At 43.9% G+C, this 25,975-nt stretch overlaps 1 protein-coding gene across 3 annotated transcripts in view; it reads left to right on the top strand.

Annotated features, from left to right (window-relative positions):
- gabra3 (gamma-aminobutyric acid type A receptor subunit alpha3) overlaps positions 1-25,975 on the top strand; it is a 150,082-nt gene that overhangs the window by 76,991 nt on the left and 47,116 nt on the right. For all 3 annotated transcript variants that reach the window (XM_046316638.1, XM_046316641.1, XM_046316639.1), the window contains exon 5: positions 15,608-15,828. In XM_046316638.1, the coding sequence (XP_046172594.1) occupies positions 15,608-15,828 (221 nt within the window). The remainder of the gene's footprint in view (positions 1-15,607; positions 15,829-25,975) is intronic.

Raw genomic sequence — 25,975 nt, forward strand, 5'->3', positions numbered from 1 at the left:
GTGTTAATGCAGATACAAAAAAAGATTAACGAAGAGCAAGCTACAATACGGCAAACTCAGCAAACAATGGTATTTGAGGTAAATGCATTGAGGCCGCCATCCTCATGATCAACCGCCAATGGCTTTGGTTTTGGGTGCACCAATCATTTGTTTGTTGCTCTGCTAGTTTCACTCTGTTAATCAGGCTTTTTGTGTATTACTAGCTTGGTTTCCATCCAACTGGCGACAGACAGAGTCTGGTTAATGCAGGGGCTTCTCAGGGCTGAAAAACTAAAAGTAAAAAAAATAAATGCATGTATACAGTATATATTATACAGTATATGCTAGATACGTAATATATATATTTTTTTACTGCAACCTCCAACCCCGGGAGGATTCAGGAGCCCACTCTCAATGTGTGTAGACAGCCTGCTGCTGCCGCTCTGCTAGTCGTCAGATGAGAGGAGGTAGGCCCACCTGGGTAACTGGGGGGCCATGCCTTGATTTGGTAACTGATTATTAAAAAATGAAAAAATAAACTGCATGATAAATAAATGTGACTGGTCAATAGTGTGAGTCAGGGGCTGGGCCCAAGCCCATAGGGGGCCCAAGAGGCCAAAAACACACATCAAAAAAACTGTTACGTTGTAAAAATTAAATGGAAAAAAATGGAAAAGAACCCCAGGAGCCCGCTCTCAATGTTCAAAATACACTGGCGAGCATAAATAAGCCACAGAGAATCAAAAGTTTCAACAAAAAAAGACTATGGAACAAGTTTTTAGCATACAGGTACAGTGAACATTGAAGCTGTGCTGGCAGCTCGTGGTGGCCCAACACAGTTTTTAAGACATTACAGTGGGGCAAAAAAGTATTTAGTCAGCCACCAATTGTGCCATAGTGGAGTTTGGAGTGTGACTGTTTGAGGTTGTGGACAGGTGTCTTTTATACTGATAACAAGTTCAAACAGGTTCCATTAATATAGGTAACGAGTGGAGGACAGAGAAGCCTCTTAAAGAAGAAGTTACAGGTCTGTGAGAGCCAGAAATATTGCTTGTTTGTAGGTGACCAAATACTTATTTTCCACCATAATTTGCAAATAAATTCATAAAAAATCCTACAATGTGATTTTACATTTTTTTTAAATCATTTTGTCTGTCATAGTTGAAGTGTACCTATGATGAAAATTACAGGCCTCTCTCATCTTTTTTAAGTGGGAGAACTTGCACAATTGGTGGCTGACTAAATACTTTTGCCAGGAAAATGCCCCGCACACACCATAACATAAACTTTGTATCCCTAGTTTACTCAAGTGTTTACTTTATTTTGGCTGTTACGGGTTACCTACAGTCTGGACGTTTGCAATTTGGACAACATATGCGCCAAATATATAGCTTGTTGCATTGTGTCCATAGACCTATAATCCATAGAAGGGTTTTTGGACCTTTCAACCTGGAAATGTGAGCGTTAGACTCATGGGTACACTTAGCAATGGCTGCCGGCCTGACTTGAACAGTATCTGCCATCTATGGATTATATTTCTATTGTTGGTTGCAGCTATCTGTTTCCCCTTTTGCAAATTTCTAAATGCAATCGCAGAAAAAACGTACAGTTTAGAACCAATGAAATAAAATACATCTGTCATGCAGGTGATAGAGGACCCAAAAGCGACTTAACAGAAACAGAGTTTATTCAAATCCAAACAGGGAATAACAGAAATCCTCTAGTCTGTAGAGGGGAATAACAAGAGAAGCGGCCACAGACTGCAGGTCGCTTCGGGTAGGCGCAGGCCGTAGTAGACAGAGACACCTGCTCACACGCAGCATCTGATGAAGGCAAAAAACACGACAGGACAGGGCGAAACACAATCACAGCATGGTGAATACAAAACAAGGAACCGACGGGACAGGAACGGAACACAAAGGAATAAATAGGGACTCTAATCAGGGGAAAGGATCGGGAACAGGTGTGGGAAGACTAAATGATGATTAGGGGAATAGGAACAGCTGGGAGCAGGAACGGAACGATAGAGAGAAGAGAGAGCGAGAGAGTGAGAGAGGGAGGGGGAGAGAGAAGGATAGAAAGAGGGAAAGAACCTAATAAGACCAGCAGAGGGAAACGAATAGAATGGGGAGCACAGGGACAAGACAAGATAATAAATGACAAACATGACAGTACCCCCCCACTCACCGAGCGCCTCCTGGCGCACTCGAGGAGGAATCCTGGCGGCAACGGAGGAAATCATCGATGAGTGAACGGTCCAGCACGTCCCGAGACGGAACCCAACTCCTCTCCTCAGGACCGTAACCCTCCCAATCCACTAAGTATTGGTGACCCCGTCCCCGAGAACGCATGTCCATGATCTTATGTACCTTGTAAATAGGTGCGCTCTCGACAAGGACGGGAGGGGGAGGGAAGACGAACGGGGTGCGAAGAAAGGGCTTAACACAGGAGACATGGAAGACAGGATGGACGCGACGAAGATGTCGCGGAAGAAGCAGTCGCACAGCGACAGGATTGACGACCTGGGAGACACGGAACGGACCAATGAACCGCGGAGTCAACTTACGAGAAGCTGTCGTAAGAGGAAGGTTGCGAGTGGAAAGCCACACTCTCTGGCCGCAACAATACCTTGGACTCTTAATCCTGCGTTTATTGGCGGCTCTCACCGTCTGTGCCCTGTAACGGCAAAGTGCAGACCTCACCCTCCTCCAGGTGCGCTCACAACGTTGGACAAACGCTTGAGCGGAGGGAACGCTGGACTCGGCAAGCTGGGATGAGAACAGAGGAGGCTGGTAACCCAGACTACTCTGAAACGGAGATAACCCGGTAGCAGACGAAGGAAGCGAATTGTGAGCGTATTCTGCCCAGGGGAGCTGTTCTGCCCAAGACGCAGGGTTTCTGAAAGAAAGGCTGCGTAGTATGCGACCAATCGTCTGATTGGCCCTCTGCTTGACCGTTAGACTGGGGATGAAACCCGGAAGAGAGACTGACGGACGCACCAATCAAACGACAGAACTCCCTCCAAAACTGTGACGTGAATTGCGGGCCTCTGTCTGAAACGGCGTCTAACGGGAGGCCATGAATTCTGAATACATTCTCAATAATGATTTGTGCCGTCTCCTTAGCGGAAGGAAGTTTAGCGAGGGGAATGAAATGTGCCGCCTTAGAGAACCTATCGACAACCGTCAGAATCACAGTCTTCCCCGCAGACAAAGGCAGACCGGTAATGAAGTCTAAGGCAATGTGAGACCATGGTCGAGAAGGAATGGGGAGCGGTCTGAGACGACCGGCAGGAGGAGAGTTACCCGACTTAGTCTGCGCGCGCAGTCCGAACAAGCAGCCACGAAACGGCGCGTGTCACGCTCCTGAGTCGGCCACCAAAAGCGCTGGCGAATAGACGCAAGAGTGCCTCGAACACCGGGATGACCAGCTAACTTGGCAGAGTGAGCCCACTGAAGAACAGCCAGACGAGTGGAAACAGGAACGAAAAGGAGGTTACTAGGACAAGCGCGCGGCGACGCAGTGTGCGTGAGTGCTTGCTTAACCTGTCTTTCAATTCCCCAGACTGTTAACCCGACAACACGCCCATAAGGAAGAATCCCCTCGGGATCAGTAGAAGCCACAGAAGAACTAAACAGACGGGATAAGGCATCAGGCTTGGTGTTCTTGCTACCCGGACGGTAAGAAATCACAAACTCGAAACGAGCGAAAAACAACGCCCAACGAGCTTGGCGGGCATTAAGTCGTTTGGCAGAACGGATGTACTCAAGGTTCTTATGGTCTGTCCAAACGACAAAAGGAACGGTCGCCCCCTCCAACCACTGTCGCCATTCGCCTAGGGCTAAGCGGATGGCGAGCAGTTCACGGTTACCCACATCATAGTTGCGCTCAGATGGCGACAGGCGATGAGAAAAATAAGCGCAAGGATGAACCTTATCGTCAGACTGGAAGCGCTGGGATAGAATGGCTCCCACGCCTACCTCTGAAGCGTCAACCTCGACAATGAATTGTCTAGTGACGTCAGGAGTAACGAGGATAGGAGCGGACGTAAAACGTTCTTTAAGAAGATCAAAAGCTCCCTGGGCGGAACCGGACCACTTAAAACACGTCTTGACAGAAGTAAGAGCTGTGAGAGGGGCAGCAACTTGACCGAAATTACGAATGAAACGCCGATAGAAATTAGCGAAACCTAAAAAGCGCTGCAACTCGACACGTGACCTTGGAACGGGCCAATCACTGACAGCTTGACCTTAGCGGAATCCATCTGAATGCCTTCAGCGGAAATAACGGAACCGAGAAAAGTAACGGAGGAGACATGAAAAGAGCACTTCTCAGCCTTTACGTAGAGACAATTCTCTAAAAGGCGCTGTAGAACACGTCGAACGTGCTGAACATGAATCTCGAGTGACGGAGAAAAAATCAGGATATCGTCAAGATAGACAAAAACAAAGATGTTCAGCATGTCTCTCAGAACATCATTAACTAATGCCTGAAAAACAGCTGGCGCATTGGCGAGACCGAACGGCAGAACCCGGTACTCAAAATGCCCTAACGGAGTGTTAAACGCCGTTTTCCACTCGTCCCCCCTCTCTGATGCGCACGAGATGGTAAGCGTTACGAAGGTCCAACTTAGTAAAGCACCTGGCTCCCTGCAGAATCTCGAAGGCTGATGACATAAGGGAAGCGGATAACGATTCTTAACCGTTATGTCATTCAGCCTCGATAATCCACGCAGGGGCGCAGAGTACCGTCCTTCTTCTTAACAAAAAAACCCCGCCCGGCCGGAGAAGAAGAAGGCACTATGGTACCGGCGTCAAGAGACACAGACAAATAATCCTCGAGAGCCTTACGTTCGGGAGCCGACAGAGAGTATAGTCTACCTCGAGGAGGAGTGGTCCCCGGAAGGAGATCAATACTACAATCATACGACCGGTGAGGAGGAAGGGAGTTGGCTCGGGACCGACTGAAGACCGTGCGCAGATCATGATATTCCTCCGGCACTCCTGTCAAATCGCCAGGTTCCTCCTGAGAAGTAGGAACAGAAGAAACGGGAGGGATGGCAGACATTAAACACTTCACATGACAAGAAACGTTCCAGGATAGGATAGAATTACTAGACCAATTAATAGAAGGATTATGACATACTAGCCAGGGATGACCCAAAACAACAGGTGTAAACGGTGAACGGAAAATCAAAAAAGAAATAGTCTCACTGTGGTTACCAGATACTGTGAGAGTTAAAGGTAGTGTCTCAAATTTGATACTGGGAAGATGACTACCATCTAAGGCAAACATGGGCGTAGGCCTGTCTAACGGTCTGAAAGGAATGTTATGTTTCCGAACCCATGCTTCGTCCATGAAACAACCCTCAGCCCCAGAGTCAATCAAGGCACTGCATGTAGCACCCGAACCGGTCCAGCGTAGATGGACCGACATAGTAGTACAAGATCTAGATGAAGGGACCTGAGTAGTAGCGCTCACCAGTAGCCCTCCGCTTACTGATGGGCTCTGGCCTCTTACTGGACATGAATTAACAAAATGTCCAGCAACTCCGCAATAGAGGCACAGGCGGTTGGTGATCCTCCGTTCCCTCTCCTTAGTCGAGATGCGAATCCCTCCCAGCTGCATGGGCTCAGTCTCAAAGCCAGAGGAGGGAGATGGTTGCGATGCGGAGCAGGGAAACACCGTTGATGCGAGCTCTCTTCCACGAGCCCGGTGACGAAGATCTACCCGTCGTTCTATGCGGATGGCGAGAGCAATCAAAGAGTCCACATCTGATGGAACCTCCCGGGAGAGAATCTCACCCTTAACCACTGCGTGGAGTCCCTCCAGAAAACGAGCGAGCAGCGCCGGCTCGTTCCACTCACTAGAGGCAGCAAGAGTGCGAAACTCAATAGAATAATCCGTTATGGACCGTTCACCTTGGCATAAGGAAGCCAGGGCCCTAGAAGCCTCCCTACCAAAAACTGAACGGTCAAAAACCCGAATCATCTCCTCTTTAAAGTTCTGGAACTTGTTAGAGCAATCAGCCCTTGCCTCCCAGATAGCTGTGCCCCATTCTCGAGCCCGGCCAGTAAGGAGTGAAATGACGTAAGCAACCCGAGCTCTCTCTCTAGAGTATGTGTTGGGTTGGAGAGAGAACACAATCTCACACTGCGTGAGAAAGGAGCGGCACTCAGTGGGCTGCCCGGAGTAGCAAGGTGGGTTATTAACCCTAGGTTCTGGAGGCTCGGCAGGCCAGGAAGTAACAGGTGGCACGAGACGTAGACTCTGGAACTGTCCAGAGAGGTCGGAAACCTGAGCGGCCAGGTTCTCCACGGCATGGCGAGCAGCAGACAATTCCTGCTCGTGTCTGCCGAGCATGGCTCCTTGGATCTCGACGGCAGTGTAACGAGCGTCTGAAGTCGCTGGGTCCATTCCTTGGTCGGTTCCTTCTGTCATGCAGGTGATAGAGGACCCAAAAGCGACTTAACAGAAACAGAGTTTATTCAAATCCAAACAGGGAATAACAGAAATCCTCTAGTCTGTAGAGGGGAATAACAAGAGAAGCGGCCACAGACTGCAGGTCGCTTCGGGTAGGCGCAGGCCGTAGTAGACAGAGACACCTGCTCACACGCAGCATCTGATGAAGGCAAAAAACACGACAGGACAGGGCGAAACACAATCACAGCATGGTGAATACAAAACAAGGAACCGACGGGACAGGAACGGAACACAAAGGAATAAATAGGGACTCTAATCAGGGGAAAGGATCGGGAACAGGTGTGGGAAGACTAAATGATGATTAGGGGGAATAGGAACAGCTGGGAGCAGGAACGGAACGATAGAGAGAAGAGAGAGCGAGAGAGTGAGAGAGGGAGGGGGAGAGAGAAGGATAGAAAGAGGGAAAGAACCTAATAAGACCAGCAGAGGGAAACGAATAGAATGGGGAGCACAGGGACAAGACAAGATAATAAATGACAAACATGACAACATCTCAACATCTCCCAATTTTCTGCGAAGTAGCTCATCTTGAGATAGGCTATTCCCAAGAGGATAGCGTTGGCCATAGCCTATGGATTCATCTTCCTCATTAGGTGAGTTAGTGTGCCACTGGAAATTGTATTTAGTAGCCTGTAGCCTATAATATATATACTGTATACACTGAGTGTACAAACATTAAGAACACCTGCTCTTTCCATGACATAGACTGACCTGGTGAATCCAGGTGAAAGTTATGACCCCTTATTGATGTCAGTTGTTAAATCCACTTCATTGAGTCTAGATGAAGGGGAGACAGGTTAAAGAAGGATGTTTAAGCCTTGAGGCAATTGAGACATTGATTGTGTATGTGTGCCATTTAAAGACTGCATGGGCATGACAAAATATTAAAGTGCCATTGAATGGGATATGGTAGTAGATGCCAGGCGCGCCAGTTTCTGTCAAGAACTGGGTTTTTGACGCTCAACAGTATCCCGTGTGTATAAAGAATGGTCCACCACCCAAAGGACATCCAGCCAACTTGACTGTGGGAAGCATTGGAGTCAACATTGGCCAGCATCCCTGTGGAACACTTTTGGCATGTCCATGTGCTAATGAATTGAGGCTGTTCTCAGGGCAACTCAATATTAGGAAGGTCCTTAATGTTTTGTACACTCAGTGATTATTGCCTCATAATATTGTACAATTTGTGTGTCACTTCATTGGCCAGGGCTATTGTTTGTTTGAATTCAATATTGATTTCAGTTTGTCAGTGTCAGAGTATCCACTCATTTTGGTTTATTTGTGTGGTATTAAAAAAGATTCAGCTAATGTATTCTGTCATGTAAATGATGTAGAATTGCATAAAAAGGTTATTTAAAAAGGCAATTATTTGGGGGGGACCATGCTAACAAATGTTTCCCATGTGTGGAAATCCCAAAAAATGCCCCTGCTCAACTGGCTTTATTATAAAGGGGCTTTTTCTTCAACAGTAAATTTACCAAGCATGTTGTGGATAAAAGGCTGTGCGTATTGATATAGTGCACATAAAAATGACTTTTGAGGTTAAATTCCCATGTACCGAATAAAAAAATGCAAGTTAAATGGGGCTGCATCGCATTTTCAACTCTACTGGTGGTTTTGTCCCAAAACATATTTTGTTATATAGTGAATGTGCCCACTCTGGTCTTGACATGTGTGTTCTAGCCAACAGGTTGCAGCAGGTGTTTATATGCAATTAAAAGTATTACATGACATAATATTTCATTACACTTTTCACAACAGATTAAGTGTGACTACACGACTGAAGGACCTGCCTTGTTGATAGTGTTGGTAAGAAGGAAGAGCAGCTCTTTATTATGGACAGACTTCCCTCCCCCCATTTTAGCTACTGTTGCCTCAACATGTATTAACCATGACAGTTTACAATCCAAGGTTTGTCCAAGCTGTTTAGTCACCTCAACCTGCTCCATTTCCACATTATTCATTACAAGATTTAGTTGAGGTTTAGGGTTTAGTGAATGATTTGTCCCAAATACAGTGCCTTTAGTTGTTAAAATATTTAGGAGTAACTTATTTCTTACCACCCATTATGAAACTGACTCCAGCTCTTTGTTAAGTGTTGCAGTGATCACATACAGTGTTGAGTCATCCGCATACATAGACATAGCATAGCATACATTGGGTTTATTCAAAGCCCGTGGCATATCATTAGTAAATATTGAATTAGTCTTTTTCCATCCAAGTTGTAAGACCCAGGTGGCTTGTCATTGTTGATAGATAAGAATAATTTGTTCACCTCTTCCACACTCACTTTATGGAATTCAAATTTACAATGCTTGTTTTTCATAATTTTTCTAGTTATACTTGGATTTGTTGCTGGTAGTCATGCTTAAGTTTGCTACTCTTGCCAAGGAAACAATCATTAAAGTAGTTGGCAATATCAGTGGATTTTGTGATGAATGAGCCATGTGAGTCAATGAATGATGGAGCTGAGTTTTCCTTTTCTCCAAAATGTCATATAAGGTGCTCCAAAGCTTTTTGGTATCATTCTTTATTTCATTTTTCTTTGTTTCATATTGTAGTTTCTTCTTTTTATTCAATTGTCACATTATTTCTCAATTTGCAGTACTTTTGCCAATCGGTTGTACAGCCAGACTTATTTGCCATTCCTTTTGCCTGATTCCCGCTCAACCATTCAATTTTTCAATTCCTCATCAATCCAGTTTTAACAGTTTTTATAGTAATTTTCTTAAGGGTAAATGCTTATTCGTAACTGGAATAACCAATTTCATGAATGTGTCAATTGCAGGGTCTGGTTGCTCCTCAATACACACCACAGACCAGCAAATATTATTTACATAATTAACATAGGAATCACTACAAAACTTATTGTATGACCTCTTATGCCCAGCCTTTGGAACTTTGGTTTTACGAGAAATGGCTACTACATTGTGATCTCTACATCTGATGGATTTGGATACTGCTTTAAAGCAGATTTCTGCAGCATTAGTAAAGATGTGATCAATGCATGTAGATGATTTAATTCCTGTGCTGTTTGTAACTACCCTGGTAGGTTGACTGATAACCTGAACCAGGTTGCAGGCACTGTTTACCGTTTGAAGCTTTTTCTTGAGTGGGCATCTTGATGCAAGCCAGTCAATATTTTGGACACCCAGAAAATATAACTCTCTGTTGATATCACATACAGTATCAAGCATTTCACACATATTATCCAGATACTGACTGTTAGCACTTGGTGGTCAATAGCATCTTCCCACAAGAATGGGCTTTAGGTGAGGCAAGTGAACCTGTAGCCATATTACTTCAACAGTATTTAACATGAGATCCTCTCTAAACTTTACAGGAATGTGGCTCTGAATAGAGACCGCAACATCGCCCCCATTGGCATTTCTGTCTTTTCTGTAGATGTTATTGCCATGTATTGCAACCACTGTATCATAAAAGGTATTATCGAAGTGAGTTTCAAAGATATGAATATGAATATGATCTGTAACTAGCAAGATATCGATTTCATGAACCTTGTTTCTTAGGCTACATATGTTAATGTAGGCTATTTTTTGCGCTTTTCTGGGATGCTTGATTATTTTACTTTACTGGGAAGCTCATCAGAAGTAGACATGACAATGTTATTTATGTTTGAGATGATAGTACAGGGTGAGCTGCACACAGTGAACTTCCTACAAGGGCACACTGCCTCAGTGCTATCAGTATAACTCTGGTTCATATGCACATGATTACTGCATACAATAGCTGTAGGAGACATTCAGGGGAGTTAGAGGGACATCAATTAAGTTACTTACATTGTGACTACCAACACCCCTGGGATAATGTACATTTGCTGCAGCATTACGACAACTCAGCGACACAATGGTAGGGATTATCTGAGCTGGTCTTGGGTCATCGATAAATCATTGTCTCAACATAGCCTTGAAGTGTGTGGACAGAGTCCAGGAGCCAAGATGATTTGGATGGACTCATTCCTGTGGAGCATCTTCTGTTTCCAGAAGGTGTCAAAGTTATCTATAAAAGTTATTCCAACAGAACTCCAGTAGTCTTTTAGCCAGGTGTGTAATGCCAGTAGCTTGCTGAATCTTTCACATCCTTTTTTTGTATCCCCTTTTCTCCCCAATTTCGTGGTATCCAATTGTTATTAGCTACTATCTTGTCTCATCGATACAACTCCTGTACGGGCTCGGGAGAGACGAAGGTTGAAAGTCATGCGTCCTCCGATACACAACCCAACCAAGCCACACTGCTTCTTAACACAGCATGCATCCAACCCGGAAGCCAGCCACACCAATGTGTCGGAGGAAACACCGTGCACCTGGCAACCTTGGTTAGCGTGGACTGCGCCCGGCCCGCCACAGGAGTCACTGGTGCGCGATGAAACAAGGATATCCCTACCGGCCAAACCATCCCTAACCCGGACGACGCTAGGCCAATTGTGTGTCGCCCCACGGACCTCCCGGTCGCGGCCGGTTACGACAGAGCCTGGGCGCTAACCCAGAATCTCTGGTGGCACAGATAGCACTGCAGTACGGCGCCCTTAACCACTGCGCCACCCGGGAGGCATCCTTGACCCAACGATGGTACCATACCTGAAATAATTGGATAATTGCTTTCTGGAATCTTTCAGGGCTAGATTCAGTTCTTTAAAATCAATTTTCAGCCTTTCCGTGCTAGCCCTCCTAATGTAATTTGACCCCACATGTCGTAGTACTTTCCCAAGTCGTAGTGGGAGGACACACGACATATCATCGCGTCACTCCAAGTTTACTTTGATATGATGGTTATTATATACATATTTGCCATAAAGACAGTTCCACCGCCATTTATTGCATAATTAAATTTACCAACATAAAAAGATCCCACCTTGTCTAGCATCATTTTGTTTTGTCGACATTTGGAAAGTCACTGACAAATTAGCTGATTCCATCAGGCTTGTCTTGACCTTTTTATCTGGCGTACTTTATCTGGCGTACTTTTTATCTGGCGTAGCCAAAAGGTTGGCTAGAAACCTGGTTAATGTTGCCACTATGAAGTGTCATGTTTTGGTAAAAATATGGCTATTTCTGTATTAAAGGCCCAGTGCAGTCAAAAATGTGATTTTTCTGTGTTTTATATATATTTCCAAATCATGAAATTTTGAAAATTATGATAATGCATTTTTTGTGTAAATGTTGTTTGAAAGGACCGCCTGAAATATCACCCTGATTTGGTGGGATGGAGTTTTGGCTTGCCTGGTGACATCACCAGGTGTTAAATTAGTTAATAGACCAATAAGAAAGAGTTCTAAAGCTCTCTGCCAATAACAGCTAGTTTTCAGTTTCCCCCTTCTCCCTCAGACCACTCCCAGACAGTCCTAGCAAAATTCTTGCTTGAGAAATGTATCTTTGCTCGGAAGATATTTTGTTAGTTTTCAACTGAAATGGTAAAAAAATAATCATAGTAAAATGATTGGTGGAAAGTCTACACATCAGAGTTATCGGATTCACATGGAATTGTTGTTCAATTTAAATATTTGAATATGACATTATTCGTGATGGGATGAAATGTAATTTTAGCTTCCAAATGAGAGATTTGGGTTTTCTTAAGATAGGGCTCTGCTCAATCAGTGACCCGGCCCTGTGAATAGACATGGGCTGTAGATTGTGAAACACGCCCTTCTCCCTCCACTTTATAAGCCCTTGACGACAATATAACCTCCTGTTCCAAGTACGTGAGGTCTGCAGCCTCTGCGTTAAAAGGACTAACATGTCAACTACAGAACTAAGCCAACCTCAGCGTGAGCTTTGGTTGTGAATGGTATGAACTTTGAACTCTTATTCACTACAGAAGTGATACCTCCTAGCCGTTGAGTTAGCCACAGCAGCTGCAAACGCGGGCTAGGAAAGGACAGACAGAGTGTCCCATCTACCACACAACAACGTATCCAATTGACAACCAGAGACATTCTTCAAAGGACAAAGGACTCGGTTTGGCAACACAGCCTTCCATCTACCACCAACCTACCGAAGCACAGCTCAGAGTAAATATCTATTGCATTTTCCTTTTCCAAATGGCGGTAATTAAGAATGCATAAGATACTGTATTTACGATAGCACAGCTTCTCCCTTTGTCCCTCAGTCTTCCCGCTCTTTCACTCAAACCCAGCCCCTTTTCTTTTGTGTAACCAGCTGTCATATCTGTTTCCGCCCACTAGGGACGTTTTCCTTTATGGCGTAATATGTAATTCTGTGTGATTAGTTAGGTATTTAGTAAATAAATAATTAAACCCAATTTTGTATTGCTGATTCAACTTGGTAGCCAGGGTTCGTGAAGAATTTACAACTTTCAGATGAGACTGAATTAAGGTGACGATTAATATTGACTGCTATTGATGTCAAATATTACTAGGTCTTTAAGAGTTTATTCTGAAGATAACAGCTCTATAAATATTATTTCGTGGTGCCCCGACTCTCTAGTTAATTACATTTACATGATTAGCTCAATCAGGTCATATTAATTACGGAGAAAGGATTTTATAGAATAGCATGTCATATCACTTAATCCGGCATAGCCAAAGACACGACAGAGTCATTAAAACTAGTTTTTCAACCACTCCACAAATTTCTTGTTAACAAACTACTGTCAAGTCGTTTAGGACTTTGTGCATGACACAAGTAATTTTTCCAACAATTGTTTACAGACAGATTATTTCACTTATAACTCACTGTATCACAATTCCAGTGGGTCAGAAGCTTACATACATTAAGTTGGCTGTGCCTTTAAAGAGCTTGGAAAATTCCAGAAAATTATGTCATGGCTTTAGAAGCTTCTGTTGGGCTAATTGACATCATTTGTGTCAATTGAAGGTGTACCTGTTAATGTATTCCAAGGCCTACCTTCAAACTCAGTGCCTCTTTGCTTGACATCATGGAAAAATCAAAAGAAATCAGCCAAGACCTCAGAAAAAAATATAGGCCTCCACAAGTCTGGCTCATCTTTGGGAGCAATTTCCCAACGCCTGAAGGTACCACATCCTTCTGTACAACCAATAGTACACAAGTATAAACACCATGGGACCATGCAGGCGTCATACCGCTCAGGAAGGAGACACCTTCTGTCTCCTAGATATGAAAGTACTTTGATGAACCGTACTCCAAAAACGCCATAAAAAAGCGAGACAACGGTTTGCAACTGCACATGGGGACAAAGATCGTACTTTTTGGAGTAATGTCCTCTGGTCTGATGAAACAAAAATAGAGCTGTTTGGCCATAATGATCATCGTTATGTTTGGAGGAAAAAGGGGGAGGCTTGCAAGCCGAAGAACACCATCCCAACCGTGAAGCACGGGTTGGCAGCATCATGTTGTGGGGGTTCTTTGCTGCAGGAGGGACTGGTGCAATTCACAAAATAGATGGCGTCATGAGGAAGGGAAGTCATGTGGATATATTGAAGCAACATCTCAAGACATCAGTCAGGAAGTTAAAGCTTGGTCTCAAATGGGTCTTCCAAATTGATAATGACCCCAAGCAGACTTCCAAAGTTGTGGCAAAATGGCTTAAGGACAACAAAGTCAAGGATCCCATACCTTGACTTTGTTGTCCTTAAGCCATTTTGCCACAATTTTGCAGAACTGAAAAAGCGTGTGCGAGCAAGGAGGCCTACAAACCTGACTCAATTACACCAGCTCTGTCAGGAGGATTGGGCCAAATTCATCCAACTTATTGTGGGAAGCTTGTGGAAGGCTACCAGAAACATTTGACCCAAGTTAAACAATTTAAAGGCAATGCTACCAAATACTAATTGAGTGTATGTAAACTTCCTACCCACTGAGAATGTGATGAAAGAAATACAATTATGAAAGAAATAAAATCTGAAATAAATCATTCTCTCTCTCTACTATTCTTCTGACATTTCACATTCTTAAAATAAAATGGTGATCCTAACTGACCTAAGACATGGAATTTTACCTGGATTAAATGTCAGGAATTGAGAAAACTGAGTTTAAATGCATTTGGCTAAGGTGTATGTAAACTTCCGACTTCAACTGTATGTATTTAGTTATGTAATGACTATTACCTGAATCTGTGCATTTAATGCATTTATTTTGTGCCATTAATTGTTGATTGGTGCATAATGTTTTTTTCCAAGGTGAGGCCTTGATATTAATGTACAGTATAAAACGTCTGACATTCCTGTAGTGACCAGACACAGGACAGGTTGCTACATTGTTGCTAACAGCCATTATTGAGGCCTGGATGTACGTGTTGGTGTGGACATTATTACTGGTATTTGATATCTGTCCATTTGATGTTCCTGTTTGTTCATCCTGTACATTATGACATTCTTTTACAATATTAATGACACACAGAATCATGACACCATTCGTTCTAAAAGATACTGGTGACCATTTTTTAAACAGCCACAAAAAAAATCTAACTGAATTTATAGCTGATTAGTGTATTTTAACGTTTTAATACCTTTGGAAAATCCTATCAGAATGGAAGACGTGTCTGAAAAAAATAAGTGTGAGGCCCCTCCCCCACTTCAGCAGCAGCAAATAACGGCTGGCGATTTCTCTCTGAACTCAGAGAGGTTTATCAGGGACACTGTTCCTTGTTACGTGTTTGGCAATATGGTCAGAGAGATAACTCTTGGAAAAGGCATGTTTTATCCCGCCGGCGACAGCTGTGAAAACGCAATCATTGGTGTATGAACTCTGAAGGATGCCTTGAGGATCCCACATTGACAAGGCTGTTTTCCCCTTCAAATAAAATGCATGATGCATTATTGACGTGTGTGTGTGTGTGTGTGTGTGTGTGTGTGTGTGTGTGTGTGTGTGTGTGTGTGTGTGTGTGTGTGTGTGTGTGTGTGTGTGTGTGTGTGTGTGTGTGTGTGTGTGTGTGTGTGTGTGTGTGTGTGTGTGTGTGTGTGTGTGTGTGTGTGTGAGGCTGTGTGTGTGAGGCTGTGTGTGTGAGGCTGTGAACAAAACAACTCAACTCTCTGCTAGTCAAGGCTACAACTGACAATATACTATACCAGGACAGAGATCTGTCTTTCAGAGTTTGCAGCTCTTACGAGAGATGGTAAATATTAGATGATAATGTAATTGTGAAGTGATACCTTAGAAAGTGACTTATTCTCTCCGTCTTTTCCCAGGAGTACACCATCGATGTGTTCTTCCGTCAGAGCTGGAGGGATGAGAGGCTGAAGTTTGACGGGCCCATGCAGGTCCTGCCTCTTAATAACCTCCTGGCCAGTAAGATCTGGACTCCAGACACCTTCTTCCACAACGGGAAGAAATCTGTGGCCCACAACATGACCACGCCCAACAAACTGCTACGACTGGTGGACAACGGTACCCTGCTTTACACTATGAGGTGAGCCACCTGACATTTCTCAAATTACATAGAACATTACCCTTTATTCACCTATAGCACCAAGATTGAATACTTTCAAAGTGATGTTGATCCATTGTATACTCCACTGCCACCTGTCACTACTGCCTCCCCAAACACCACCACCACCAACATCATCTCATTACTCAATTGCATATTACTTCTACCCCAAAAGTGGGTTAGCAGTCTGAGGTGGGCGAGGAGACCTGAGGCCAGCTAGTGGACTGACAGGGTGTTAGCAAAGGTGGGTCAGTAGGCCTGAGACCAGCTAGTGGACTGACAGGGGGTTAGCAAAGGTGGGTCAGTAGCCCTGAGACCAGCTAGTGGACTGACAGGGGGTTAGCAAAGGTGGGTCAGTAGGCCTGAGACCAGCTAGTGGACTGACAGGGGGTTAGCAAAGGTGGGTCAGTAGGCCTGAGGCCAGCTAGTGGACTGACAGGGGGTTAGCAAAGGTGGGTCAGTAGGCCTGAGTCCAGCTAGTGGACTGACAGGGGGTTAGCTAAGGTGGGTCAGTAGGCCTGAAGCCAGCTAGTGGCCTGACCTGCACTCAGAGGTACTTTGATGAATGAAGGTGGTAATTGAATAGTGGATGTCTGGGCCCAGAGCTATCCAAAGCAATGTGTCTGACTACCAGGGGACTGAGTGGTCTTTCTCTGCAACCAGTCTGGCACAGCACATGCTTCATGGGGGAAGATATAGTGTAACTATGCTCCTCTATCCACCCTCTCTTCATATCAGAGGATGATAACTATGATGTACCTAAAGGACTGTATGTCCTGAGAAGAAAATGCTACTGCAAGGAGAAACCACTCAGCCAGTGTACACTCATAGAAAAAAAGGTTTCACGAGGGTTCTTCGGATGTCCCCATAGGATAACAATTTTTGGTTCCAGGAAGCCACTGTATAAATAGTTCTACATGGAACTCAAAAGGGTTTTACCAGGAACCAAGAAGGGTTCTTCAAATGGTTCTCCTATGGGGCCAGCCAAATAACCCTTTAAGGTTCTAGATAGCACCTTTTTTGTAAGAGTGTACTGTGTAGCTGCTTAGACATCCTCAGCAAGCTTGAGTAAAATTGTGTTGCTTATTTAACAAACCTGTAGCAGCAAGAACTATTTAATCACTTCGCTACAGCGAGAACCTGTCCGCCACTCTCAATCTCCTCATCAAGTATTGCTTTTGAATTGCTTGACATATAACCCTTAACCAAAATCTGAATCTAAGTAGGGCTCTTCATTTGATAATGGTTTGTCCACAGGGACTGATCATTACGGTTGCTCTGGGTAGAGTTAATTTGCCTGTGAATTTCATGCTGCAGTTTTCACGTAGAAAGAGGGAGGAACTCCATTCTTTTCCAGGCTGGGTTTCTTATGAGTTCATTTGATGTGGCTCTGATTCTCCTGAGGCTAAGAATAACATTTGAATTTGGATAGATTATTAAAAGGCCTGTCACTTTTTCATTTGCGAACAAAGATAGTGTGTTGCAAGGCGCATTGCTATCAAAGGCTTTTTGACTATTCTAGACACTGCATTAAGGCAAACAAGATACAAAAATAGTCAAACTAGTTTATAAATAGTTTTTAAATAGAATGAATAGTAACTTTGGACATTAGTATACTGTATTAATTATATTTGATTATTCATTCCATTATTAGTATTAATTTCATTAATTTTCTAAATTCTAAGAAATGCCAAGAGCAGGCAATTTAGGAATGGTTACATGTTCTGGCCTAGTTCACCTCAATGAAATTGATGATTATGATTGCATTTCTTTTTGCCAGTTTCAGTTTCCATCCTGCATTCGTGCTACGTATATTATTACAGCATTCAAGCACGATTTTCCCTGAAATTGTTCAATGTGTCATCATCCTCATTACCTTCAACATCCGTGTCGGCGACACTTGCGTGAATGCACACTATCTCACCACACGCCGTCATGTGATCTGGGGCCACAACCAAACCAGAACCTTTACGCTTTACACCATAATAAAACACTTAGGTTGCGTAGCATGTCTACTTAGTGGGTGACACATGAGATCTTTCAGAAAGCCTGCTAAAGTGTGTTACAGATGTCGGATCTTAATTTGAACCCTTTTGCCGCAGGAGGAAAGTGATCCTACAGCAGGAGGATTTGAAAACCTGAAGACATATTTAGGGGGCAGCTGGAAGCTGTGTATACAACGCACGCTGTACTTACAGTTGACCTTATGTAGGCTACGTGCAGCCTAAAGCGCGTCTCGTGTTCATTCTTATGTGGATTATAATAAATTGACATATTTGTAGGGGGAAGATGTATTTTTTGTTAGGGGAAATATATATTTTTAGATAATTTTTTTCATATGTTGAAGGCAAGCAGACTCAATTATTGGTTTCCTCAGTGCCTGTGTGGTCCAGCGGTTACAGATGCTAACAGAGTTGTCATGGGTTCAATTCCAGCTCACTGCTCATGGATGAGTGTCTATTTTTGCCGCATTAATTCTGCATGGTTACAAGGTTAATTCTGCATGGTTGCAAGGTTAATTCTGCATGGTTGCAAGGTTAATTCTGCATGGTTGCAAGGTTAATTCTGCGTGGTTACAAGGTTAATTCTGCATGGTTGCAAGGTTAATTCTGCACGGTTACAAGGTTAATTTTGCATGGTTACAAGGTTAATTCTGCATGGTTACAAGGTTAATTCTGCATGGTTGCAAGGTTAATTCTGCATGGTTGCAAGGTTAATTCTGCATGGTTACAAGGTTAATTCTGCATGGTTACAAGGTTAATTCTGCGTGGTTACAAGGTTAATTCTGCGTGTTTACAGGGTTAAAACAGAAACAACTCAAAGGTTAATGCCTCGATCACACCGACAGCATCATTGCATTTTGGTGCACCAGAAGTACATACATTTCCAATAGAACGCTGCGTTTGCCTCGCAGCACTGCATTGTGTTGTGCATACGTTGGATTTATTGAAAGTATGCATGAACTTGTATGCATAGATGGCTTGACAGAAATGGTAGCAGAAGGTGAATGTTGAACTTTTGCTGCACACATATCCAAATGATGCTGCAAACCATTCTGCGCAATGACTCTGTCGGGGCGTAACAGTTTAGGCATTCAATCCCGAGCGGTTTAAGGTTAGGGCTATGGTTTGGCATTGTGATCTGCCTGAGCGAAGTGGCGTATCCAACTCCACGAAGGGGATAAAGGGGGTTTAGCCCCCTCAGTTCAAACTAGTGTCCCTCAGTTTTAGTTTTATGTCCCTATATAAAAATAGCTAAAATGTTCAAATGATTGAGTCTCAGATTGGCACAAAAACAATCTGTATCTTTGCTACACTGTGTCGGCACAATGGACAGAGCATGCCATGGTGTGTGTAGTGGGGCTATGGTAAGCCACTTGGGCGGTTAGGTATGACTCTTTAGGGGCTTCCATAAAAAGCAGGGAAAAAACACTTCTCATCTCTGTAGTAGACAAAGTGAATAACCTGGTACGCTTCCACCTGTAATATTTTATTTTAAAATAATAAGAGTAGGGTCATGCTTACCAGTCTGACCATGGTGAGGACATTGTGTCTTTTACAAACAAATGATAATCATCTTCAAGACCATCACGTCACTTCCTGTTGAACTCGCATCACGGAACCTGGGAGGGCTCGGTTTGTTGTTTTGGAAAGTTTGTTGTTTTGGAAAGTTTTGAAAATCTATTGAAAACAATTGATTACTAACTAGCTACCTTTTGAGTTCGGATCCCACGACGTGGTTGGCATCAGTTGCTATCTGTCCAGTGATCCTGCCGACAAAGGCCAGGTCTAAGGAGCTGCTCAGCTTGATGAGTTTAAACAGGAGAACGGCAAGATGACAGAAATCTGTAAGTCATTGAGAGAGGACGTCCATTCTGCATGTGAATCCATGATAACAATGACAGAGAAATCAGACTCGATGGACAATTAAGGCGGAACAACATGGTTGTGGACGGAATTGCAGAATCTCCACATGAGACCGGGACGGAGTCTGAGGACAAAGTGAGGGAAATTAACTCGGAGAAACTGAAGATGGACCACAGGTAGATTTAGGTGGACTGGAAAACCCACCACTGGCCCAGGCGAATAGTGGTCAAGTGGCTGAGGTTCAAGGACAAGGTAGCTGTTCTGGAAAGAGCCAAGAACTTGAGAGGAACGTGCATCATCCTCAATGAGGACCATCCTGAAGCTGTGTGCCAGAAGAGGAAAGAACTGATCCCAGCCATGAAAGCTGCCAGAGCCATGGGGACATTGCTTACATCCTCTATGACAGGCTCATTGTCCACCCTCCCTCCCAAAAGCCTTGAAGGGATAAGAGAGCCACGCCTATGGGTTTGTAGCTTCAACCCCACAGCACACGCACACACTTGCACACACCAAATGATTAATGGACTGCTGGATGTATATTTTTTTCTCTTGCTTTTTTCTATTGCTCTTTTATATATGATGTCTATCTAATAACCTACCCAGGAAAGGGCTAAAAAATAGCCCATATTAATATACACTACATGAACAAAAGTATGTGGACATCTGCATTTCGAACGTCTCATTCCAAAATCATGGGCATTAATATCGAGTTGGTCCCCCTTTACTGCTATAACAGACTCCACCTTTCTGGGAAGGGTTTCCACTAGATGTTGGAACATTGCTGTGGACTTGCTTCCATTCAGCCACAAGAGCATTAGTGAGGTCAGGCACTGATGTTGTGCGATTTGGTCTGGCTCGCAGTCGGTGTTCCAATTCATCCCAAAGGTGTTCAATGGAGTTGAGGTCAGGTCTCTGTGCAGGCCAGTCAAGTTCTTCCACACCAATCTTGACAAACCATTTCTGTATGGACCTCGCTTTGTGCACGGGTGCATTGCCATGCTGAAACAGGAAAGGGCCTTCCACAAGCTGTTGCCACAAAGTTGGAAGCACAGAATTGTCTAGAATGTCATTGTATACTGTAGAGTTAAGATTTCCCTTGACTGTAACTAAAGGGACTAGCGTGAACTGTGAAAAACAGCCCCAGACCATTATTCCTCCTCCACCAAACTTGACAGGGCTATGCATTCGAGCAGGTAGAGTTCTCCTGGCATCTGCCAAACCCAGATTCGTCCGTCGAACTGCCAGATGGTGACGCGTGATTCATCACCCCAGAGAACGAGTTTCTACTGCTCCCGAGTCCAATGACAGCAAGCTTTACATCACTCCAGCCGACGCTTGGCATTGCGCATGGTGATCTTAAGCTTGTGTGTGGCTTGTGTGTGGCAATGGAAACCCACTTCATAAAGCTCCCGACGAACAGTTCTTGTGCTGAAGTTGCTTCCAGGGGCAGTTTGGAACTTGCAACCAAGGACAGACTATTTTTACGTGCTGCACACTTCAGCACTCGGCGGTCCCGTTCTGTGAGCTTGTGTGACCTACCACTTTGCGGTTGAGCAGTTGTTGCTCCTAGACGTTTTCACTTCACAATGATAGCACTTACAGTTGACCAGAGCAGCTCTAGCAGGGCAGAAAATTCACGAACTGACTTGTTGGTAATGTGGCATCCAATGACGGTGCCATGTTGAAAGTCACTGAGCTCTTCAGTAAGGCCATTCTACTGCCAATGTTTGTCTATGTCAGCAACAGGTGTGACTGAAATAGCTGAATCCACTCATTTGAAATGGTGCTCACATACTTTTGTATATATAGTGTATGTAGTCTTATATCAAGTCCTATTGAAGTGTTGTGTTTGCAGGTTCACCTGGCATATCTAAAACATGTTATTTTGGGGTGTTGCTATCGGCAAACCAAGTGCTAACAGTCCGTATCTAAATCATATGTGTGAAATGCTTGATAGTATACTGTGTCGTGTCTTTGGCTATGCCGGATTAAGTGACATGACATGCTATTCTACGAAATAATGTATGTGTAATTAATATTACCTGATTGAGCTAATCATGTAAATGTAATCAACTAGAGAGTTTGGCACCACGAAAGAATATTTATAGAGCTGTTATCTTCCGAATAAACTCTTAAAGACCTAGTAATATTTTACATCATTAGCAGCCAATATTAATCGTCATCTTAATTCAATCTCATCTGAAAGTTGTAAATTCTTGATTATCTGCACGAACCCTGGCAAATAGGTTGAATCAGCAATACAAAATTGGGTTTAGTCATTTATTTCCTAAATAACTAACTAATCACACAGAATTACACATACCCATAATTAATGATAACTTGATTACAAATTACGTCATAAAGGAAAACATCCCTAGCGGGCGGTACAGATATGACAGCTTGTTACACAAAAGAAAAGGGGCTGGGTTTGAGTGAAAGAGCGGGAAGACTGAGGAACAAAGAGAAGAAGCTGCGCTATCGTAAATACAGTATCTTATGCATTCTAAATTACCGCCCATTTGGAAAAGGAAAATGCAATAAATATTTACTCTTGGTGGTAGATGGAAGGCCGTGTTGCCCAACCAAGTCCTTTGAAAAATGTCTCTGGTTGTCAATTGGATACGTTGTAGTAACGTTGTTGTGTGATAGACGGGATACTCTGTCTGTTCCTTCCTCACCATTGTTTGCAGCGGCTGATGCTAACTGAACAGCTAGGAGGTATCACTTCTGTAGTGAATAAGAGTTCAAAGTTCATACCATTCGCAACCAAAGCTCACGCTGAGGTTGGCTTCGTTCTGTAGTTATTATCTGAACCATTCTGACATCGGACCGTCATCCTCACGTCCTTGGAACAGGAGGTTATATTGTCGTCAAGGGCTTATATAGGAAGGGAGAGGAGGGCGTGTTTGAAAAGTTTTATAGCCCATGTCCCTTCACAGTGGCGGGCCACTGATTGAGCAGAGCCCTATCTTATGAAAACCCAAATCTCACATTTTTTAAGCTAAAATCACATTTCATCCCATCACGAATAATGTCATATTCAAACATTTAAATTGAACAACAATTCCATGTGAATCCGATAACTCTGATGTGTAGACTTTCCACTGTAGTGTTTATGTCATCTTATCATTGATGAGAATGTCTCAGATGACAACCGAACTGACATATGTTCCATTGGTCGGATTACCAGAATATAGTTCATTTCCCCCCACCTTCTGATGTTCCCAGAATCTCTATGTTAACCAAGGGTTTTGCAAATGTAACATCAGTAGGGTAGAATTCTGTGGGTTGTATGCATGTTGCATACCAACATGAAAATGACCGTTTGTTTATGGTCTTCTATGAAGTCCGCTCTTGGATGTCCAGTTGGTGAGTCCCCCTCTGGTGGTCGAAGGCTGTCTGCAAATGAAGAAGTCTGCTCCATGGCTGGGCAGCGGATGTCCGGATTGGGATCGCCGTTCTGGACCCGTAAACCAGATTGGAAGATCTGGGCAGTAACGGATGTTAACAACGCAAACACACTCATAAAATATATCATTACATTTCCTCCCAAATAAGCAGCGTTGTGTCATTAACTGATGGTTGTATGGGGAAGTTGTTTATGGCTCTATAACTTTCTACGTGCCGAAGAAAATGAAACAAAATGAATGAAAGCATAAACAAAACAAAGTATAGTTATGCCACCTTAATCATCTAATTGGACTGTATTCTATCTACGTCCATGGTCTTGGCAAAATGACCCTATCATGGCATTGTCTAATTTGCCGGGTGTTGCTTAGGGTACTATCCTACGTTGATAACTATATGATAAATCTACAGCTGTAAGGCACTCGTTTTGGGCAGTCTACAGGGATGATGTATGTACTTCCGGGGAGAAAACTGGTGAGTGCTGTAGCTGTAGAGTTAAAGGACTCAAAATAAATGTTCGACTTTACTAAGGCTGGTATTTTGCTCGGACCCTTAAGTGATCCTAGCATAAATCCTACTTGGTGTCATGTTTTGTCTTATATTGTCTTGTCATTATGCTTTCCCTTCTGTTCGTTTCCCCCTGCTGGTCTTATTAGGTTCGTTCCCTTTTTCTATCCCTCTCTCTCCCCCTCCCTCTCTCTCCTCTCTCTATCGTTCCGTTCCTGCTCCCAGCTGTTCCTATTCTCCTACTCACTCATTTAGTCTTTCCACACCTGTTCCCTATCTTGTCCTCTGATTAGAGTCCCTATTTCTCCCCTTGTCTTCCGTTTCTGTCCTGTCGGATCCTTGTATATTGTTCGCCGTGCTGTGTCTTGTTTCCCTCAGATGCTGCGTGTGAGCAGGTGTCTGAGTCTGCTACGGTCGGTGCCTTCCCGAGGCAACCTACAGTTTATGGTCGAGTCTCCAGTCTGTCCTCGTCACTACGAGTGGAATTAGTTTTTTATGTTTTGTTTTCTGCTCCGATTTGTCTAGGAGTATTGCCTATTTTCCTTTACTGGAATAAAGACTCTGTTTTCGCCAAGTCGCTTTTGGGTCCTCATTCACCTGCATAACACTTGGATGTTCCGTTGTGCATGTGAGTTTATGCTTACGCAAGCGCACATGTCAAGGGAAGGAAACCAAGTATCCTGGCAGATTACAACTTGTTCGGAATGAGTCTGACGTAGTCAGGTAATTTTCAGGTCAATGCCTGGAGGTCAGTCAGAATTGGTGTCAAGGGAGTCTGTCGTGGTTTTACTACCAGTCTTCCACTATTGTAGTGGCGGTAGGTATGAAGAAGTATACTTCATAGCTATGTTATCCACGGAGGAGCTAACCTCATGACGGAAGTACTCTAAGTATTAGACCAGTCGTACGTGGTGTGATCGTGGTTCATGACTTCTAATAACTTTTCTCCTGAACGGAGGGTTCTATTTATTAGTGATATGTGTGTTAACCATTGGAAAAGTGCAATGGAGATTCCCCTTCCCAGTGTTGCACTCTGAGTGACTCCTATGTTGCTGTTCTGCTCCTCACTGTTCTTAAAGGGGAGTTTACAACTAGATTTGATTTATGCTCTGGTGGTCTCGTACGGTGTGGTCTCGTACGGTGTTGTCCGTAGCCTCAACCCCCCCCCCCACCGGTCCTCGATAAGGCTCATCATGGGTCTGGGCTACTATTCCCCCCCTTTGTGTTTCGGGACCCCCCCTGTCAGGGTAGCCATCCAGCGCGTCCTCTATGTCAGCTAGGAACGTCTCAGTATCGTTTGGCTGACATGGAACGGGGTCAAAGGTGGGGCAATTCTTGACGAGTTTGTCAAGATATTCCGCGTCAAGCGGGTGGAGAGGGTTGACTTCATCCTGTGGGGAAAGTGGGGCCGAAAGGCCAAGAGGAGAAGCCAAGCTTTGGCTTTGTTGGCCAAGAGGTGCCGTATTACTCAGTGCCGAATGGCCAAGACGAGAAGACTGAGGAACACTTAATGGAGGCAATGTCTGAAACCTATCGTCTTCACTCCTTTGAGTTGCTTGGATGGATAGCCACGCTGTAGAGCGTGACCATTCTGGACTTCCTCCAGATGGTACCTAAGGGTGGTATTCTGCTGCATTGCAGAGTCCACTTAAGCGCTTAGAGTACTGATTTTGGACACGTGAGTGTCGCACTTGCTCCTTTAGGTCTCAAACTTATCTGTCATGGTTTGCAGATAGAGTTCTTGAGTACGGAGCGAGAGATTCAGTGATGAGATTTCTTCCGCTTGCTTAGAAATCAAGATTTCCATCTTCATCACCTGAGTGCTCTCATCATTAATTTGGTCAGCGACTTCAATGAGTTCTGCTGATTTGTCATCCAACTTAGTCATTGTGTTCATTAATTGATTGTCTTTGGTCTGCAGAATTCTGAGTAGAACCGTGTTACTCTGAGTAACGTTCAACAAAACTGCCTGCATGTTATCAAATTGCGCGCTCCTGTTTGTAGATAACTCAACAGATTTATCTGTTAAGATCCACAGCATTTATTCCACAGGACAAAACTAGGTCCAGAGTATGACTGTAGCAGTGAGTAGGTCCGGAAACATGTTGGACGAAACCTACTGAGTCGATGAAGGCTCCAAAAGCCTTTTGGAGTGGGTCGGTGGACTTTACCATGTGAATATTAGTCACCAAAAATTACAATATTATCTGCCATGACTACAAGATCCGATAATAATTCAGGGAACTCAGTGAGGAACGCTGTATACGGCCCAGGAGGCCTGTAAACAGTACCTATAAAAAGTGATTGAGTAAGCTGCATAGATTTCATGACTTACATTTACATTTTAC

Source organism: Oncorhynchus gorbuscha, linkage group LG20, assembly GCF_021184085.1.
Source record: "Oncorhynchus gorbuscha isolate QuinsamMale2020 ecotype Even-year linkage group LG20, OgorEven_v1.0, whole genome shotgun sequence".
Lineage (NCBI taxonomy): Eukaryota > Metazoa > Chordata > Actinopteri > Salmoniformes > Salmonidae > Oncorhynchus > Oncorhynchus gorbuscha.